The sequence below is a fragment of the Epinephelus lanceolatus genome, chromosome 4 (assembly GCF_041903045.1).
Source record: "Epinephelus lanceolatus isolate andai-2023 chromosome 4, ASM4190304v1, whole genome shotgun sequence".
In the NCBI taxonomy this organism is placed as follows: domain Eukaryota; kingdom Metazoa; phylum Chordata; class Actinopteri; order Perciformes; family Serranidae; genus Epinephelus; species Epinephelus lanceolatus.
The window spans coordinates 49,355,922-49,377,149 of NC_135737.1; the positions used below are offsets into that span (position 1 = coordinate 49,355,922).

General features: G+C 43.3%; 2 protein-coding genes across 4 annotated transcripts in view; one reads left to right on the forward strand and one right to left on the reverse strand.

The window, feature by feature from the left end:
* Nucleotides 1-4,337: 4,337 nt before the first annotated feature.
* clrn1 (clarin 1) lies at nt 4,338-11,756 on the reverse strand. Of its 2 annotated transcripts, XM_078167445.1 has the most exons (4): nt 11,349-11,483; nt 10,413-10,512; nt 9,254-9,433; nt 4,338-6,382 (listed from the first exon to the last, which is right to left on the reverse strand). In XM_078167445.1, exons 2-4 carry the CDS (start codon nt 10,462-10,464, stop codon nt 6,117-6,119), a joined length of 498 nt encoding a protein of 165 aa, XP_078023571.1. In that variant the 5' UTR covers nt 10,465-10,512; nt 11,349-11,483; the 3' UTR covers nt 4,338-6,116. The 2 variants fall into 2 exon arrangements, with proteins under 2 accessions (XP_078023571.1, XP_078023570.1); XM_078167444.1 differs by lacking the exon at nt 10,413-10,512 and having other exon boundaries at nt 11,349-11,756.
* Nucleotides 11,757-12,282: 526 nt separating this feature from the next.
* Nucleotides 12,283-21,228, forward strand: part of masp1 (MBL associated serine protease 1) — a 31,209-nt gene continuing 22,263 nt past the window's right edge. For both annotated transcript variants that reach the window (XM_033630345.2, XM_033630344.2), the window contains exons 1-4: nt 12,283-12,393; nt 14,462-14,675; nt 16,541-16,718; nt 19,387-19,518. In XM_033630345.2, the coding sequence (XP_033486236.2) occupies nt 12,389-12,393; nt 14,462-14,675; nt 16,541-16,718; nt 19,387-19,518 (529 nt within the window). In that variant the 5' untranslated portion in view covers nt 12,283-12,388. The remainder of the gene's footprint in view (nt 12,394-14,461; nt 14,676-16,540; nt 16,719-19,386; nt 19,519-21,228) is intronic.

The window sequence follows — 21,228 nt, forward strand, 5'->3', positions numbered from 1 at the left end:
CACACATGAGGACCGACCCAGGAAAGGAAGACCAAGAGTCACCTCTGCTTCTGAGGATAAGTTCATCCGAGTCACCAGCCTCAGAAATCACAAGTTAACAGCAGCTCAGATCAGAGACCAGATGAATGCCACACAGAGTTCTAGCAGCAGACCCATCTCTAGAACAACTGTTAAGAGGAGACTGCGCCAATCAGGCCTTCATGGTCAAATAGCTGCTAGGAAACCACTGCTAAGGAGAGGCAACAAGCAGAAGAGATTTGTTTGGGCCAAGAAACACAAGGAATGGACATTAGACCAGTGGAAATCTGTGCTTTGGTCTGATGAGTCCAAATTTGAGATCTTTGGTTCCAACCGCAGTGTCTTTGTGAGACGCAGAAAAGGTGAACGGATGGATTCCACATGCCTGGTTCCCACTGTGAAGCATGGAGGAGGAGGTGTGATGGTGTGGGGGTGTTTTGCTGGTGACACTGTTGGGGATTTATTCAAAATTGAAGGCCCACTGAACCAGCATGGCTACCACAGCATCCTGCAGCGACATGCCATCCCATCCGGTTTGCATTTAGTTGGACGATCATTTATTTTTCAACAGGACAATGACCCCAAACACACCTCCAGGCTGTGTAAGGGCTATTTGACCAAGAAGGAGAGTGATGGAGTGCTGCGGCAGATGACCTGGCCTCCACAGTCACCGGACCTGAACCCAATCCAGATGGTTTGGGGTGAGCTGGACCGCAGAGTGAAGGCAAAAGGGCCAACAAGTGCTAAACACCTCTGGGAACTCCTTCAAGACTGTTGGAAAACCATTTCAGGTGACTACCTCTTGAAGCTCATGGAGAGAATGCCAAGAGTGTGCAAAGCAGTAATCAGAGCAAAGGGTGGCTATTTTGAAGAAACTAGAATATAAAACATGTTTTCAGTTATTTCACCTTTTTTTGTTAAGTACATAACTCCACATGTGTTCATTCATAGTTTTGATGCCTTCAGTGAGAATCTACAATGTAAATAATCATGAAAATAAAGAAAACGCATTGAATGAGAAGGTGTGTCCAAACTTTTGGCCTGTACTGTATATATATATATATATATATATATATATATATATATATATATATATATATATATATATATATATATATATATATATATTTGTAAACAGTGTGAGCAACTTGCCGCCTTCCCCCCCTGAGGCGCTGGACGGTTTGCCAGAACCTCTTTGGAGCTGATCGATAGTCTTTCTCCACGGCCTCACCGAACTCCTCCCATGCCCGAGTTTTTGCCTCCATGACTGCCGCTGCTGCGCTCCGCTTGGCCCGCTGGTACCCATCAGCTGCTTCCGGAGACCCACAGACCAACCATGCCCTGTAGCTTCAGGCATACGGCTCGACTAGCGGCGGTTGCGGCCACAGCTCGCAACCGCCGCCTCGACAATGGCAGAGCGGAACAAGGCCATTCGGACTCATATATATACAAATATATATATATATATGTGTATATATACACATATATATATTTATATATATATATATATATGTATGTATATATATGTATGTGTATATATATATGGGTCATGTGTCAAATTGTATTTCCAAAGTTTAAAGTTATCAATTGAAGTGTTCTTAATCACATAATATATGAGACAATGCTATTCTAAAAGAATACCACATACCACCCCGTCGTTCTGTTTCCCATTTTAAAATTGATTGAATTGGAGCTTAAATGTACAAGGTAAAATGTCTGCTTTGAGTAGGAAAGGTCAAGGGGCATTGATGTAGGATAATAACTTTATTTTCTGTTAACTTAACCCTGTTTGGTTCATCTCACTCACTATCTCTCACTATCTCACTCCCTCAGTAACTCTCTCACTATCTCTCACTATCTCACTCCCTCAGTAACTCTCACTATCTCTCTCACTATCTCACTCCCTCAGTAACTCTCACTATTTCACTCCCTCAGTAACTCTCACTATCTCTCACTATCTCACTCCCTCAGTAACTCTCTCACTATCTCTCTATCTCACTCCCTCAGTAACTCTCTCTCACTATCTCACTCCCTCAGTAACTCTCTCACTATCTCACTCCCTCAGTATCTCTCTCACTATCTCACTCCCTCAGTAACTCTCTCACTATCTCACTCCCTCAGTAACTCTCACTATCTCACTCCCTCAGTAACTCTCTCTCTTTCTGTTGGCATTTTGAATGGTCAGTATTTGTTGTTCTTTGCTATGATGTTCGGTATTCATACAGCCTGATTTGATATATCTTTTGGATCTTGTATCATTCAATTATCATCAAGTCATTTCCACATTTATATCCAGAATGAACAAAAAAACGTTTATAATGTTAAACAAAGGCTAAAACCAACAAATCAAATAGTGACAGTGACAGCCACCCACCCTGTCACAAGTTACCACCCCATCACAGTGTAATTTTCTTTAAAAATGATGGATAGGGCATGAAATACTTCATACATTAATGTGGAACAGTGCTCTTATTTTGTTGACTAATTAAATAAATGTAACTTTTATTTGACAATTTGAAGTGAAATTGTATTTTTTGTTTAAAAAGTGAGGCAGTTGATAGGTCAAATTCATATTTCAAGATTAAGAATCTGAAAATTAAAAAAATGAATTAAATAACATGGTTTTAATTGGTAGTATCCAAAAAAGGGACATTTTACTGGTAGGAAAACATTAAATTTTTAAAAATGATTTAATGTATTACTACTCATATTGTGTGCATATTGTCCTTGACGGGGTGGTACAAGAATGACTCCCCGGTCTGAATAAAATGTGTAATATTAATAAATATTTAATGCCTGAGGTGGGAAAATATGTTTTCTTGGAGGTTTAACATGTCTTTCATATTGTGGATTTTTGCAAAGTGGAAATGGCACCCGTTTCATAGAATGACCCATATACATACATATATATATATATATATATATATATATATATATGTATATGTATATATATATAGATATATAGATGTATGTTCCTGTCTTTTGGAGATCAGCTCATCATCTACTCACTTAACTATTCAGTGTCATCCTCCTGCAGAGCCGGAGAACCGCTATTTTAGACGTGCACATGTGCGAGCTGGAGACGGCTGGGCATCTGTCAATCATTTTTTAATGTGACCAGTGAAAGGCTCACTCCCCTGTCAGTCAAACACTTATCAGTTTTTAATTCAGTCAATCACATCACAGCAGTGGGAGGAGTCAACATTTCCACTAGCTAGCTATGCTAGTGCTAACTAGCATCTGTGTATCAACTCCCCGATCACACCAGAATATCGTAACTTAAACCACAGCTCATTGTAGCAGGACCACTGAGACCACCTGTTTTGTTTAGATTATAGCACAACTAACAACCAATCATTGTTGTTCTGGCTGTTCTAGCACAGCTTGCATGCTAGCTAAGTTAGCTTAAAAGTTTTTTTTATTTCCACTTTAAAACGTTGCTATCTGTCTGTCGAGGGTAAAAGCTAGGATGGATGATCTGGATGGACACGAAACCTCCAGGGAAAAAGGACAGAGTCCATGTCTCACACTGAGGGAAGCCGACAGACCCCGCCCACTGACGTTCTGCCCTCCGTCTGGTTCTTGTAGCGGAGGAGCAGATCACAGCCTGGGTCAGCGGGTCTGATGGAGGCTGTTCAGGAGCTCAGACTCAGGACACTTGTCTTACATGTCCCCGGGGGTTTCACGTCCCTGTCTTCAGGATGGGTGGACGTGTTCCTCGTCCATTTTAGCACTAATCCAAGTCAAAGCACCAACAGACGGAGACGTTTTAATCAACATTTTAAAGAGTAAACTTTTCAGCGAGCTAACGCTGCAGCCACAAACAAACATGAAGGATCCATCGTCTGTTTGATCATCTGAACAGAGAACACGTTTCCTCTCAGTGCTCCTCCTAAAATGTTTCTATATTCTCTATTGATAGATAATTAAGGAGCTGATCAGGAGACAGTGTTAGCTAACAAGCTAATGTGGTAGGTAGTAGAAAAGTTTCTGCTTTAAATATGCTTTTTTACAACAACTATCTAACATATGTTTTTAACAATATCCTTCTGTCAAACATTAAACTGAGAGTCTGGTGCTCGCACATGTGAACGTCTAAAATGGCGTCTCTCCAGCTCTGTAGGCGGATGTTTCTCCAACCAGTCACAGGAAACAAAACTTTGACCAGGGCTGTCCAAGCTTTTACAGGACACTGTAGACATGGACGTCCAACAGGACAAAGACAACAGAGACAGTCTGTGAGACATCTCATTGTCTCTGATGTCCGTCATGATTAAACATCCATTAAACAGAAACCAGAGAAGAGACAGGAAGCAGAATAATGTTCCTGAACACACAGGTGAAGCTTTACTCTGTAGAACGGTCACACACAGACGTCGTCATCATCGTCAGAACGTCCGTTTGATACAACAAATACAGAAAAACCTTCAGACAGGAAACACCAGAGGACGACAGACACCACAGGTACAGACAAGTCTTCATATCAAATCTGTGCTAGAGACAAAATACATAGTTTCATGAATCAGTTAAGAGTCTTATTAATGATGTCACTTCCTGTCATAAAAAACAGTCACTAAATCAGAGCTGGAACAAGAACATGATTTCACTTTGAATCAAAAATCCTAAAATATTCTGGTGACATTAAACATGAACTCGAACAAAACAAACATCTGAATGTTGTTACATGACGTAAACGTATCAAACTAAACAACTAAACAAGACGCATGAATCCTCAGTGAAGGATAATAAAAACACTCGTTAGTTGTTGTCTGCGGACTGACCCTTTATTCACCACACATCTAACAGTTTGTCAGACAGGAAGTGATGAATGACGTATTTTAAAATGGCCGCTGAGTTCGAGCAGGTATGACTGCAGCTGCTACGTGACTCCGCCCACCTTTACCTACACGTCAGTCCACGATAAGCCCCCCCGCCCCCCTTCCTCAGCCCTGATGCCAGAGTCCCACTGAAATTACTATGTTAGTGATTAGCTAACGTTAGCTAAGAAGCATTACGTTAAAATAGACGTGGTTAAGGTTAGGGTAAGGGTAACCGTAAGGGTCACACCTTGCTACTTATGCTAAGTTAGCCATCAGCTAACCATCTTCAGTTGACATAAGGGTAACAGGAAGGCTACATCTCATTACTTATGCTAATGCTAACTTAGGGATTAGCTAGCTAAAAGTAATAATATTAAAAGAGAGGAGGTTAAGGTCAGGGTAAGGGTAACAGTAAGGGTCACACCTCGTTACTTATGAAGTGAATGACGTCTTAATGTATGATGAATCGTGAAGTGGATTGTTGCTACATTCACTACATCGTAGCATCGCAGCAGGGTTCAGAGAGCAGTCCCGTTGGTGGGATTGTCTCGTACGTGTGGTGGGCGTGGTCTGTACTGTTGCCAACTCCTCAGTAAGAAAAGTAGCTATTGGCTGTCCTAAAAGTCGCTAGAAGTCGCTAAAAGACGTCATCGCCTAATTTGCATAATTGTCCATATGCATGTAATTGTAATGGCTGCTGTAGGAGAGAGGAGAGAAAAAAACTGAGTAAAAAAACACCCTGAATATGTTTAGAACTACAAATGAACCTTTTTTCAGTGATTTATATTAGACAAAGAAAATTTTACATTTACATCCCGCCCTGACTGTAAACCAGGTCGGGATCAGCCAGCGGCGGTTCCGCGCATGTGCGATTCACTTGTAGTCTGGACGTGGAGGGGTTAACGTCTCCTGCTCTGACTGCAGCTGGGAGGGAGGACTGGGCCGTCTGTGAGTGATAAGGCGAGAGAGGAGCTCACGGCAGCATCCGCTGCTCGTTGAGAAGAATAAGGATGATACGTGCTCTCACAACAGAGTCTCCAGAAGTCTTCAATAACATCAGAAAAAGTCACTAGATTTGTCGCTAGTCGCTTTTTTGAAAAAGAGTCGCTAGAGGGGTCTGAAAAGACGCTAAATATAACGACAAAGTCGCTAAGTTGGCAACACTGGTGGTTTGACCAGGCGTGTCATGTACGCCACAGACAGAACGTGTCTGCAGCTGTCCACATCTGTCTCTATCTGTCTCAGTCTTTTGTCCTTCACAGGTTTCTGTTTCACATCTTAGTACATGAGGTCCGCCGCCCCCCCGCTCAGGTCCGCCTCTTTGCTCTCCTGGAAGGGAAACTGGATCCCCGCCAGTCGGATCAGCAGGAAGTTGAGCGAGTGGAGGAGGAAGACAAGGAAGAAGAGCCAGAAGGATCGGTCGTAGTGCTCGGTGTATGTCTGGAAGACAAAGTTCACCTCATTGAAGTTGGCGATCCGATCGGACAGATGATGAAGTTTCACCTCCGACGCAAACAGGATCATCACCAGACAGCTGCAGAGACCTGCCACACAAACAGGAAGTCACCGTCAGTAAAGTTTCACCTAACTAACAACGTGTTTTTATTTATTTATAACTTTGATTGTGAAGTTTTCTGGTCCCTCACAGTGGCTCTCATCAGTGAAACTAACGTACAACAAAACTGGGCGTGAGGTTATTTCAACGTAAAGCTCTACGTGTATCTACGTGGACGTGAGCTGAGGCTATGATCAAATGTGACATCAGGTCAAAGGTGGTGTACGTGGCGACTGATGGTGCAGCAGGAAATCTGATGGAGGTGGAGAAATGTGATCAGACCAGATCCAGACGGATGTCTGAAAACTTACAGAAACATATTTATCACTTAACGTCAGCGTTTCTATTTTCTCAGCTCAGAGAACTTCCTGTTGTTGGCTGTATCATGCCTCGTCATGACACCGGCGCACCGTGAGGACGGAAACAGAGGGCTCAGCTGCTACGGAGCACCTGCTGCAGCAAGCCAACACGCCGTCTGTGGTCATTTTGACTTGACCAGTAGACTTCACTACAAGCTGATTGGCTGTTGAAACAGGTGACGTGCTTTAAAACCAGCTGCCTGCCATTTGACCAGCTGAGTGTCAGGTGACATCATCAGCCGGCTTGAGTCCAGCTCAGACCGGCCAGTTCACAGTGCTGACACTTTTCTCTGTGATGTTCTGAAACAGTTTTGTCTTGTCGTGAATCTTTGGTCTGAACTGGACTCAGTCAGAATGAAGTCTTCTTGTCTGTTCTTGTATAAAATGTGTCACTTCCTGCGGGCTGTCAGGTGAACCGTACTGATTATCTTCATTAACTGTGAGGGGTTAGTGAATGAGTATGAGTGAGTGACAGTAGATGACAGGCTGACAGCAGGTGGAGGTGAGGTGAGATGACATCAGAGGCGTGTTGTCTCTCAGGTTGTTTCCTGCGGCCTTTTCTTTTCCCGTCTCGCCGTCTCCTGCCTCGGACTCTGTTTCTCTAATCGCACCAATTATCAGACACTTCCTGTCTGGGCTAATCCTCTTCAGGGTCGCAGGGGAGCTGGCTGCGATCCCACAGTGCACTGCGTTATTATCCTACAGTGATACCCCACAGATCTGGTACTAAAAGGTGGAGCTAGAAACCCTGCAGTCTGATTGGTCAGTAGAGGACGCTCACTCTGGTTTTATGTAACCTCTGTTCATACATCAGTAAACTACAACTATAAAATGAAAGAGAAAAAAATAACTTCATTCACTGGGCCGACTGCCGGCAACTTTTAAGGTGGAACGTTAACTTGTAATGTTACTCAATGCATGAGTTGATGACGTGAATCCATCAGCACACCTTAAATTTCACTGTGACAACTTTGACCATCACTTTAGTTTTTATATGACACACACTTTTAGTAATGACTTTAAAAATATAGATTAATTTGGAGCGGATTATGTGAAGGTCATATATTCTAATCCTCACTTCCTGTGGGCTACAGCAACACTAAACCCCTGAGCTTGCCTGAGAAGGACTAAATGCACAAAGCTGCTATTTTTAAATATCCCATGGAGAGAGACTCTCACTGCAGCCTGTTCTATTTTGTTGTGAAAATGTGGGCGTGCAGCCTCGTTCTGTGGACGATAAACCAGGTGCAGACTTCCATCTGTGTCACCGCTGATGAGGAAATACAGCGAGTGCTGGACGGAGCAGTGAGTGACAACAACCCCGCCCACATTTAAGAGGACTGTCTGAACACACCGAGGGTCTAGGTACCATGTCGGAAGGCTTACTGCTGGTTCCAGAGGGACTGGACTGAAAGGGTTTGGTGGAGACGAGGCTTTAGATCAGTCTGAAGTGAAGGAGTCGACACCTCACAGACTGTGGTCCACAGCTCCATGTCCCTCCTCCTGTCTCTGTCATACTACTCCGACCAAATGTCTCAGATAAGTCCTTCTTGTCTTCAGTCCGTCCTGCAGTCTGTTATTAACGTCTCTCTATCATCTGAGGGTTGTACCTGATGACGTTAAATCTGTTAGCGTTCAGCTGACACCTCTCACAAAGACCTCACTTAGCCCCGCCCACTCAGAGAATCACAGACCCACCTCCGAACTTTCTACCCAGAATCCCTGAAGACAACTTTGTCAGATCTTTGATAAATTTCATTCCAGCTTTGTTCAGTCCTGAAACTGTTAGTGAGAGTGAACGATGACGTCCTCACACACACAGACGCAGGTGTGTGTGATAGCGTTAACCTGCAGCTGATGTTTCAGTCCAGTTCAGACCAAAGATTCACGACAAGACAAAACCGTTTCAGAACGTCACAGAGAAAAGTGTCAGCACTGTGAACTGGCCGGTCTGAGCTGGACTCAAGCCGGCTGATGATGTCACCTGACACTCTGCTGGTCAAATGGCCGGCAGCTGGTTTTAAAGCACGTCACCTGTTTCAACAGCCAATCAGCTTGTAGTGAAGTCTACTGGTCAAGTCAAAATGACCACAGACGGCGTGTTGGCTTGCTGCAGCAGGTGCTCCGTCCCCACAGAGCCCTCTGTTTCCGTCCTATGCCCCGCCCACATTCAGGTCAAACTATGGCATCCTGCTGATACACGTAAACATGTCTGACTGAAACTGGAGGAACACCACCCTCCCCTTCCCTCCCACGTCACTGTTTACGTCACACGCTGAGCTACACGTTTTGTTACTTGCTCACGCCCCCCATTGCCCCGAAAAAGGCACATTCTGTATAAACAAAAGTAGGCAGGCGGCATTTTGCTGCACTCCCCGATTTTGTTTTTATACTGCCAATGCTGAAAAAACACTGATTGGACTTTCCTGCAAATTTGCACAACTCCTGTTTAAAAAGGGCTGTAGAGTTATCAGTGATGTTGTCATGATGATGTGTCTCACAGCTGATGAAGGTCCACAGGTAAAGTCCCATGGGGCCTTGCAGCGTCTCGTAGGGTCGGCCGAAGGCGTTGAAGAAGAAGAAGCCGGTAGCCACGGAGGAGAAGACGATGACCACACCACAGAAGAAGATGACGGAAACGTGGAGGCCGACGGGGATGGCGCTCAGCAGGTCTGGGAAGACTGGGACAGGAAAAGGTTAACATGAGGGTGAGTCTGCCATCACGCTGTGAGGTCACTTCCTGTCTGTGACACGTACTGCTCTATCTGTGTGTGTGTGTGTGTGTTCACAGTGTGTTTGTGTGTGTGGGTGTGTGTGTTTGTGTGTGTATTTACAGTGTGTGTGTGTGTGTGTGTGTGTGTGTGTATTTACAGTGTGTGTGTGTGTGTGTTTGTGTGTGTATTTACAGTGTGTGTGTGTGTGTGTGTGTGTGTATTCACAGTGTGTTTGTGTGTGTGTGTGTGTGTTCACAGAGGATCAGTCAAGTAGAAAGCTGCTGTTAGTGACGGCCCACTGCTCCCATTAACTGGGACCAGTAAACACTGGGACTGGTTTATAAGAGCCATGGTGGGGGGGGGGGGGGGGGTTCGTGCAGAGCTGCAGACCAACAAACAACCTCTGATGCACCTGGGACATGGTCGTGTTTGCAGCATGATTACAGTGTATTTTAACCCCTGATGACCTAATGATGTCATCTTTAAACTTTACAGCCTGATCGAGAAATGAAACTCCGCCCACTGTGGCTCCTGCAGCTGCACTGACACGCCCACACCTGACACACCTGACACACCTGACGTCGACACAGATGAAAACTTGAGTTAATCAGACTATTAGTTTGCTGCCAATAATCATCACTGTCACTGTGCTCTGATCATGCTGTGGCGTGGTGGGACTGAGTGGGCGGAGTTTCCCAGCGTGCTGTGAGACAATGTTATAGATCACTCAGGTAACACAGTGATGAATGTTTGTGCACGTCACAGAGGTTCTGCTGGGTCAGAGGTCATGTCTGTGTGACATCAGTGTCAGACAGGAAGCTGTGCTGAGGGGACAATCAGAGCACTTCCTGCTTCAGAGTTCATCTCCTCGTCTTATTCTAGTAAACGACAAACCTCAGCTCACCTCGATATGTTGTTATAGTTCAGTAAAGAGATGCACGACTACCGTCAAACGTCAGTTCAACACCCGCTCTGTCACTGGTCCTGTGTGGCTGCATGTCTGAGCAGATAAAGGCCTGTCTCCATTAGAGGCCTGGGGCTGTGACCTGTGACAACAGACCTGATGAAACACACCGACATGTTGGACACAAGAAACTGATCATTGTTGAATAACTTTGGCCTTTGTCCACGTTTCAATATGGATCCTACAGAGTTTATAGTTAGCTTCCTGAGCTAATGTTAGTTAGCTTCCTGAGCTAATGTTAGTTAGCCACCTGAGCCAATGTTAGTTAGCTGCTTAGATTGCACACACAGATATAAATGTTTAAACTTGTGTGAGTGCGGAGACACTAACATCGTTAGCTTGGTTCATTTTACTGAAACCATGAACACCAAATGAAACAAATGAATCAACAAAGATAAATAAATAAATAAGATGTTACCGTGCAGCCTGCTCTTTATCTGATATCATATTCCATGTTGTGCAGCTGTTTATTTTCAAACAGAGAAACAATCCTCGTCTGTTTTTATGAAAGTGCTCGTCACATCTCGGACGTGTGTTCGACCTGCAGCTGAGGCTCATTCAGCTATGACACAGGAGAACTTTGACGTCAGCAGGAATTAGACGGAGCCCTGACACTCAGAGACACTCAGGTGTGTCAGGTGTGTTTTGTCTTTGTAAAGAAACTGAATAATTCACAGCTCTGAATAATTAACCAGCCCATGACGTCACCTGTTGATCGTCACTACTAACAGCCAATCAGAGTTTGAGCAGACTGACCTTTAATAACCTCTGTAAGGAGTCTTTAAAACTATCCAGATAAAAACTTGATGACTTTAATATTTCTCCTGGATGAGAGAGCAGCTCTGCACCTGTGCTGACGTCACTCAGGTGACCTGTGTGTGTGTGTGTGTGTGTGTGTGTGTGTGTGCAGAGACTCACAGGAGAAGCGGGACGGCCTCCCCCCCAGCCCGCACTGCTTCACCCTGTGCCCGCTGAACAGGCCGTACTGCAGCTCTCCCAGGAACTGGTCCAGCTCGGCTCCCGTCGCGTTCACCAGCTCGGCCCCGGTTCGGCACAGCACGGCCCCGCGGAGCCACAGCGGCAGCCCGGTGGACACCGCCGCCGTCAGGGCGCAGCACAGACCCAGGAGGCCGGAGGTGGAGAAGAGCAGCTGCTTCTGTCGGCTCGGCATGACGGGAGGAGGAGGAGGAGGAGGAGGAGGAGGAGGAGGAGGAGGAGGACACCACCCGCCGCCCCCGCTCCTCCACCCGCTGATTTATTATAATAATTATCACAACAACACACAGGGACACACAGCACAACTACACACTCACTGACCTCAGTGTTCACGTCACCATGGCAACCAGGGGCTGGAGGAGGGCGGGGCGTAAAGAGCAGAGTGTGACAGGTGGTCAGGTGGCGCCCCCCGGTGGCTCCTTCAAAATAAATCTTTCAACACAACTTTTATTTCATTTATTTTAGTTTTTTTTTATTTTAACACAAATACTTTTATTTGTCAACTGTGGCGGGATGACGTCACTGAGTACACGGGACAAACTCCCCTCCAGTACTGTGATGATGATGATGATGATGATGATGATGATGAGTGTTAAATGTTCCTGCAGTGTTTGTACAAACTGATGCTTGTTGTTCTGTAAATATAAACAGACCCGTCAGACTAATAAACAACATATTTATTATATTTCATCATGTTTCACAAACAAACAAACAAACAAACAAACATAGCAGGTCAACAAAATATATTTCCTACAAACAAAAGCACTTCTCATCTGTAAAACATGTTTTTATGTCTCTGTGGGGTTTCAGCAGGACTTTACTTAACGTGATGACGTTGAGCTCCTCACTCACGTCACACGTGACTGCACGTAGCGCTGAAGTGCGCGAGGCTCCGCGAGTGGAGACACAGAGAGAGAAACGGGGACAGAGGCAGACAGAGGAGCTGAGGTCTGTGCTGCAGAATGAGGTCTGTTAATCGATTTATTACTAATTAATTAATCGATCAGTTCAGTTTGTTTGTTTGTTTGTTTCTGCAGCCTGAAAATATGTGATGTTTATTAGTTCAGTTTATTTCACAGCTTATAAAACTCGAACACACTGACGGATAAACGACTGATTTGTTTTAGCTTAGAAAAAGACAAACAAAAGAAAACAAATGACATCATGACCTGCAGGTGTCGCTGCAGCCTCAGCTGATCATAGCTACAGTTTAACTTTAATTATTTCTGTCAACACAACAATAACAGGAAGTGACATTAACTCGGTGTGTGTTCATTATATCAGCTGTTCACACATCAGCTTTATAAAAGTTTTTGGATACTTAAACTTTATATTTAAAAAATATTTGTTTTTATTTTATGATTTTTACTTTCAAACTAAAATGAGACATTTTTAAAAGATGTCTTCTAATGTTTAGTTTAAAAGATATGAAAGTTATTTTTTAGAGTTTTTACATTCAAATTAAAGGTGACTTTCATAAATAATCAGATTAGATTTAAATCACAACCATCTGTCGTTAGAAATAATCTCCATCTTTAATATTGGAGCAGATTTACAGTCCAGACCTGATCAGTCAACTCTGAGGGCAAAAACACAAATTAAATTCTTTGATCATAACCGAGATCAAATGTTCAGTTATTGCTGATATTGATGTGAGGTCGTATTGTCCGCTCTGACCTGGTGACCTTTGTTCCAGAAGTCGTCTCTTTGTTGAAATGATCTCTGGTTGTTTCTCTGTGTTGAGTCAGCGACGCTTTAAATATCTCACCTTTGTTATTTTACCTTTATGGTTATTGGTGGTCGTCCTGAGTCTGAGGCGTCGCTGTGTCACTCTTCTTCTTCTTCTTCTTCTTCTTCTGTCATGGCTCTGTGTTTGGAGCCGCCTCGAGCTCGGCAGCTGAAGACCAGCTGGGTCAGTCAGCGCCTCGCTGGGCAGGTCAGGGTCGCGCTCTCTCAGCAGCCTGGTTCTAATATCTGTGTGTTGGAAGTGACTGGTTTCAGTTTGGTCCCAGTTTGTGTCACTGTGATCAAACCTGTGAGACAGCTGCCCTGTGACCTGCGGGGTCTGTCGGGTCACCTGTGAGACAGCTGCTCAGGTGGTGACACTGTGTTAATTTTATTTTAATCAGGAGAACCTCAAGTTTCAGTCGAACTCATTTAAAGTCACAGTTTTACATTTGTTTTCATGATGATGGATAAATTTAACAGATGTTTTTTCCTGTGAACACAAACACAACCTCATCAAGTTATTTTAAAAACATTTATTATGAGACTATACTCAGAGGTTATCACTGAAACTCCTATGTTCAGTCTGAGCGCTGCCTCGCTGCCTCGCTGCCTCGCTGCAGCAGCTGTCTGCATCTGAACCTGGCGAGGATCAGCTTCAATGTCGCAGGCGACTTGTTTGACAGAAATACTCCCAACTCTTCCCTGGTTGTGTTTCCTTTTCCTGCAGCAAACGGACCAACTTCCTGTCAGCTAGACCAAACCCCAATACTGTAACGGATGCTGATTGGTGGCACAGATGATGTCTAACCCACTACAGTGAAATTCTGAACCAATCAGAACACATGGCTGGGACGAAGCATCCACAGCTGAGGACTGAACAATGAGGTTTCCCTCTGCTGCAGAATCTGAACGTCCAGACGAGACGTCTGACCTGAACCACCGAGGAGCTGAGAGTCTCCACGTTACCAGACTTTTCAAAGCCGTTCAAACGTTTTAAACATTTAAGAACAACAGCTGTTTTTAGGCGGTGGCGGTGGCGGCGGTGGCGGTGGTCTGAGTCTTTGAGGGTTAAGGAGCAGTTGAACAGGTTGGTCGCCTGGTACGGGGGGGGAGGTACTCAAAGTCTAATAGCATGGTAACATCAGGGCGTTGTTGAGTTGCTCTGAGTCTGGCCCCGCCTACTTCAGGAGCTGTTAGCCCCGAACAACCCAGCTCCCACAGGGACACACAGACTCCTCCCTCACGCCAAGGTGGTGACTCTAATGATGATGATGATGATGATGATGATGATGATGTCTCTCCCACAGTGCATTGGCGTTGCTCCTCCTCCTCCTGGTGGTGGACGCTCAGCTGCTATCGGAGATGTACGGCAGCCTGCAGTCTCCAAACTTCCCGGAGCCGTATCCGCGGGAGGCGGAGCTTTGCTGGAACATAAGCATCCCCGCCGGCTTCTTGGTGAAACTGTACTTCAGCCACTTCGATCTGGAGCCGTCGTACTTGTGTGAGTACGACTACGTCAAGGTGAGAGCCCGATGCATCATAGTCATGTTGTGTCTGACTCATCAGTGTCCCAGAAGTCTCTGCTGCTGCTCTGCCTCACACTTTATACATATGGACAGTGTGAGGCTGAGAGAGCAAACCTCTCTGACCTCTGACCTCTGTGACCCCTCTGACCTCTGCCCTTCATGTCTGCACATGGAAGGGCAGAGAGGTTCCAGATCAGAGACAAACTGAGTGAAGAGACTTGTAAACATAGAATTTAAAAAAAAACACTTTAAAAGGTTCTTTAACACAAACAATATGAAAAAACACAGCTGTCAGAGATGAAGACAGGTCGGTCAGGAGGTGATGAGTGTCACTGGAAGAAGATGGGATGTGTTGTTACCATGGTTACAGCCGTGTCCTGTCACAGTGAGTGAGTTCAGAGTCAAAAGGTTCTGGTGTATTTTATATATATTAATGTCATCATGTTTGTTTGTGTTGATAAACCTGACGACTCGTCTCATCAGATGAATCACGTTATTCAAACAAAGCCTTTTATTGGAGGAGTTTGTTTAAGGGTGATGATGTCATAGAGCGCTGCAGTGAGTGACGACTCAAACTGTTTGTAAACAATATCTTACACTTGAATTAAATATAAGGGATTTAATGATGATGATGATGAACATTTCACGTTATAATAAGATCAATAATTATATTGTTAGAATATGAGTTTGTTTTTTATTATTTATTTAATTTAATATTTATCAGTATTTATTAGGGGTGTCCCAGACTAAGAATTTTCATAGTCGAATCTGATTTGACAGATTTTTCCTTTAGCCGACGAATCGTTGAATCATGTTATTCCCCCCTCATTGATTAATGAGCTCATTTGCATTAAAGTTAAAGTTCCACTGATTGTGTGTGAAATTTGTTCTCCGCATTTGACCCATCCCCTGAGGGAGCGGTGAGCAGCAGCGGTGCTGCGCTCGGGAATCATGTGGTGATCTAACCCCCCAATTCCAACCCCGTGCGTCACCGCTCTCAATTGTTTGACCACGTCGGACAAAAATAGCCAAATAAAAAATCAGAGTCTATCAAGAAAACAATCAGCGGTGAAACTAGTTTCAAGACACTTCAGGTAAACGAATAATCCTTCAAAAAAGTTTGATTTGAGAGCACCTCGATGCTGCTCTGATGGTCCTGCAGCGCACTCACTCACCTCCGCTTATTTGGATCGAGCAACTGGGTGATTTATTCATGTGTAGTAATGATTATGCCTACTGATTAAACAGGGGACAGCCCTCCAGTCCGAAACTGATTTTCAAGTCCATATCGAGCTTCCTGCATCAAACACTGCCGCCCGCTCTCCGTCCGCACTCGCACAATTCTGAAATTCGTTGTACTACAAAAGCTTGAAAGTAACATTTAACTCATGTTTTTTATTGAAAATATGTCACTGTCTTCATTTATTCTGTATAATTTCACTAGTAGCAGAAATTAGGCTGATGTTTGTATCACAATAGGCTATATATCATGAATAACTAGAAAACAAATACATTCTATGTCAAATCAAGATGTTCAGCAGCAGTGAGCACCCCCATATATGGTACAGTCTTGTTTCATAACCACAGTTATGAGACTGGCAGTCGAATCAGACTTCTCCAAATCGAATCACCGACTCATCGACTATTCGGGGTCACCCCTAATATTTATATTTGATATTATTTTTTTTTTTTTTTTTCTGACGTTGCCGTCGTACACCTCCACAGTAAACTACTTTTTACTGATAATACTCGGATACTTTTCCTCAGGTAACACTGTAACTCATACTGCAGTATTGTTATAGGAACTTGTACTGTAGTATTTTAATGACGCAGTGTGTCCCTGTGTTTGGTGGTGTCCAGGTGGAGGCGGAGGGGGAGGTGCTGGCGTTGTTCTGTGGGCGGGAGGAGACGGACACGGAGACGGTGCCGGCTCAGCAGGTCATCACGTCGCCCAGGAACTCCCTCAGCGTCATCTTCCGCTCCGACTTCTCCAACGAGGAGCGATACTCTGGATTCATGGCTCACTACAGCGCTGTGGGTGAGGCACCGCCGCAGTTCCTCTGACGGCCACCAGAGGCCGATCACACACTCACAGGCAGATTCATTAAGAACAGGCCGCGCTTACTATCGGCGACACAAGTTCAGCATCACTATAAACGTCTCTCAGCCTCGTCTCAAAGTCCGATTCACCACAGATATTTCACTGATGATGTCACACCAAAAGTTTCACAGCTGACTCATTATTAACGAGACGCAGTGTAAAAACTGTCTTTATATTAGGAACACAGCGTCAGGACAATAAGAGACGTCATAGGACCTGAACAACGAGCTGAAGAACTCTTTCAAACGTCACTGTAAAGCTGCGTTCCCACCAAATGCGAATTCGCATGCAATTCCCATGTAATCACTCTACCGTTAATCAGTGTGTAGTTGCTGCCATGTTGAGGCAGAGGGTGCTGTCTGTAGCTCTGGTTGAGGGTGAGAGGCTGTCAGCAGATAAACAGAGATCTGTGTGGGTACATGAGACCCTAAAAAAGAGGCTGGATCATGGGGAGTACCACCAGTTGGTCCAGGAGCTTCTCCTCCATCATGGACGTTTACAGGCAGATTTTAGGACGACTCAGGGGCAGTTTGACAACCTGCTGTCTATCGTCCGGCGAGCAGAAGTTTCATTCTTATTAAAATCTGTTACAAAAAGGTGCCTCCAGCTGCTGAAACACTTCCTGTGTGATCGGGGCCTGAATCCGTTTTTTTGTCCAAAACTGTCGCAGGTGTAAAAATGAATACAACCTCACACTGTGTCATGTTTTCACACTGAGTCCGAATCTGTCGTCTGTCATCAAAAGTTTCAGAACAGGTTCAACTTCCTGTGTTTTTCTCCTCCGTCAGTCGTTAGAGACGTCTGACTTAATCAGTGAACACAGCTGACACGAGACAGAGGAACAGAATCATTTCATAACTCAGATGTTCAACAGGTCAAATAGTAAAATTCAGGAAGATGATGAGGAAGAGGAGGAGGAGGAGGAGACAGAAAGGGAGGTCAGCTCCGCCCCTTCCTGTAGCTGTGGGAGGAAGTGATGTCAGTCAGATAGGTAACTGCAGGTTAGAGAGGCAAAGGGGGAAATGTGTCTTTCATTTTGTCTCGTGTTGCATATTTTCACAACAAACAGAAGAATAAAACTCATCGGACTCAGTGTGAGAGGTTTCTGTGTGTAACGATTATTTTCAGATGACGGATTAACAAGATGCATAACAAACAAACAAACAGTCTCAGTGAGCAGAGGACTTTACTCTTCAATAATGTTCAAGGATCAACGTCTGGACTGTTAAACCTCCCTCTGATTGAATGTTGTCTTAAATATCAGACATGACGGATGTCAGAGGTCAGATGTGACGGAGGTGACAAAAAGTTTTAGATTTATTAATGTCACAGCGGGTGTAGTCGAGTTGCTCAGAGTTTTTTTGTTTATGCTGATGAAAATTCTTTTTTAGTTTGGATTTAAAGGCCAACAGAGTCGACCTGTTACACCTTCAGATTCACCTGACAGAAATATTATTTAATGAATCATGAAATATGAATGACCAGAGCAGCGTTCACACCTTTGTTGAAACCAGGAAGTGAGACAGGAAGTCCCTGTGATGTAGTTTCCTCCTGTCATACCTGATAAATAAATGAATTATTTCAAACAAAAAATATATATAAAAATAACATAATTAAAAAAACAAAGAAGGCATATAACTGTCCAAAAGCAGCAGGTAGAAGTAAAACTTATCTGTCCCCCTTCTTACATTGCTTTTTTTAAGTCAAAAATTATTTCAACAAATTCCCAAATTTATTTACAACTAATATGAAACTGTCCCCGGACCGTTCACCACCTAGTGAAATGAATCAGTCAGAAACCCAGTTTACAGTCCACAACCTTCACTCGTCTGTGTATCTGCCAATAATATCTTTTCTGTATAGTTTTTGTTGTAATCTGACAGTTGACAAAAATCTGTGACACATCTTTAAAGGACCAACATTTTCTTAAAAATTATATTTTAAGACGAAGACTTTTATGGCAGAACATTTTGACTCGGTGTTCTCAGGACGTTCTCTTAGTTTTAAATTTTAAAGGCTTTTAACACAGTTTGAATTGAAGTTATGAGTTTTTGTCTGAGACAAGTTCAGAGGTTAAAGAAGTGAACGCAGATAAACATATTTTATAAATGATATTTATTCTATATAAATAAAGCTTTTAAAAATTATGTTTCACCCACAAACAGAATCAGTGTGTTGATAAGTTATAATTTTAAATGTTTGTTAGGCGGGAAATGATGTATCTTAATTCTCAACAATGGTCAGTATATGAATATAAGCTCATCTTAATCTGTGTTAATATCACAGGAACACTGAGACGCCGTTAGCAGCTGAACAGTCCTGAAAACATTGGACGGACAGAAGCAATAGAAAGCAGAGAGACTAGTTTCTGTTTTCAGCTCTGAGAGTTAGTGAATGTTTATAAGAAGCAGAAATATGTGCAGATAAGAAGAAACATGAACCAGTGAAGCTCGGACACATGACGCTGCAGAAGATAAGTAATGTCCAAACATATCAGTTTGACCTCCTGCAGGTTCACACAGCTGATAACACACTGGAGACGAGTCAGGGACATGTAAACTCTGATGTCTCCCTCTGACCTTTGTCTCTGTCTCCCTCTCCTCAGACATGGACGAGTGCAGCGAGCGCAGTGATGAAGACCTCCTCTGTGATCACTTCTGCCATAACTACATCGGAGGATACTACTGCTCCTGTCGCTATGGTTACCTGCTTCACTCTGACAACCGCACCTGCAGAGGTGAGACCGGTAATGGTGTCATAACCTGACACACACTTAGGTTATAAACCCAACCTAGGTCTGTGTTCATCCTGATGGAAGAAACATCATGAATGAAGACTGCTGTCTTCTTCTGCTGCTGCTGACGGTTGGTTCACATTTAAAAGATATACAAAACATACATTTCTATATGTAGAATGCATATATCAGTGTCTCATGGTAAAGTGGATGTATATATATCAGTGTCTCATGGTAAAGTGGATGTATATATCAGTGCCTCATGGTAAAGTGGATGTATATATATCAGTGTCTCATGGTAAAGTGGATGTATATATATCAGTGTCTCATGGTAAAGTGGATGTATATATCAGTGTCTCATGGTAAAGTGGATGTATATATATCAGTGCCTCATGGTAAAGTGGATGTATATATCAGTGCCTCATGGTAAAGCAGATGTATGTATATCAGTGTCTCATGGTAAAGTGGATGTATATATATCAGTGTCTCATGGTAAATTGGATGTATATATCAGTGCCTCATGGTAAAGTGGATGTATATATATCAGTGTCTCATGGTAAAGTGGATGTATATATATCAGTGTCTCATGGTAAAGTGGATGTATATATATCAGTGTCTCATGGTAAAGTGGATGTATATATATCAGTGCCTCATGGTAAAGTGGATGTATATATATCAGTGTCTCATGGTAAAGTGGATGTATATATATCAGTGCCTCATGGTAAAGTGGATGTATATATATCAGTGTCTCATGGTAAAGTGGATGTATATATCAGTGCCTCATGGTAAAGCGGATGTATGTATATCAGTGTCTCATGGTAAAGTGGATGTATATATATCAGTGTCTCATGGTAAAGCGGATGTATATATATCAGTGTCTCATGGTAAAGTGGATGTATATATATCAGTGTCTCATGGTAAAGTGGATGTATATATATCAGTGCCTCATGGTAAAGTGGATGTATATATATCAGTGTCTCATGGTAAAGTGGATGTATATATATCAGTGTCTCATGGTAAAGTGGATGTATATATATCAGTGCCTCATGGTAAAGTGGATGTATATATATCAGTGCCTCATGGTAAAGTGGATGTATATATATCAGTGCCTCATGGTAAAGTGGATGTATATATATCAGTGTCTCATGGTAAAGTGGATGTATATATATCAGTGTCTCATGGTAAAGTGGATGTATATATATCAGTGTCTCATGGTAAAGTGGATGTATATATCAGTGTCTCATGGTAAAGTGGATGTATATATATCAGTGTCTCATGGTAAAGTGGATGTATATATATCAGTGTCTCATGGTAAAGTGGATGTATATATATCAGTGTCTCATGGTAAAGTGGATGTATATATATCAGTGCCTCATGGTAAAGCGGATGTATATATATCAGTGCCTCATGGTAAAGTGGATGTATATATATCAGTGCCTCATGGTAAAGCGGATGTATATATATCAGTGCCTCATGGTAAAGCGGATGTATATATATCAGTGCCTCATGGTAAAGTGGATGTATATATATCAGTGTCTCATGGTAAAGTGGATGTATATATATCAGTGTCTCATGGTAAAGTGGATGTATATATATCAGTGCCTCATGGTAAAGTGGATGTATATATATCAGTGTCTCATGGTAAAGTGGATGTATATATATCAGTGTCTCATGGTAAAGTGGATGTATATATCAGTGCCTCATGGTAAAGCG

What these genes read in the sequence shown, in the direction of transcription:
- clrn1 (XM_078167444.1), bottom strand. Translation starts at nt 11,601, where the DNA reads ATGCCGAGCCGACAGAAGCAGCTGCTCTTCTCCACCTCCGGCCTCCTG. An exon ending in GAGGCCGTCCCGCTTCTCCT is followed by an intron (nt 9,434 to 11,348) that starts GTGAGTCTCTGC and finishes TTCCTGTCCCAG; the next exon opens with TCTTCCCAGACCTGCTGAGC. An exon ending in CCTGTGGACCTTCATCAGCT is followed by an intron (nt 6,383 to 9,253) that starts GTGAGACACATC and finishes TTTGTGTGGCAG; the next exon opens with GTCTCTGCAGCTGTCTGGTG.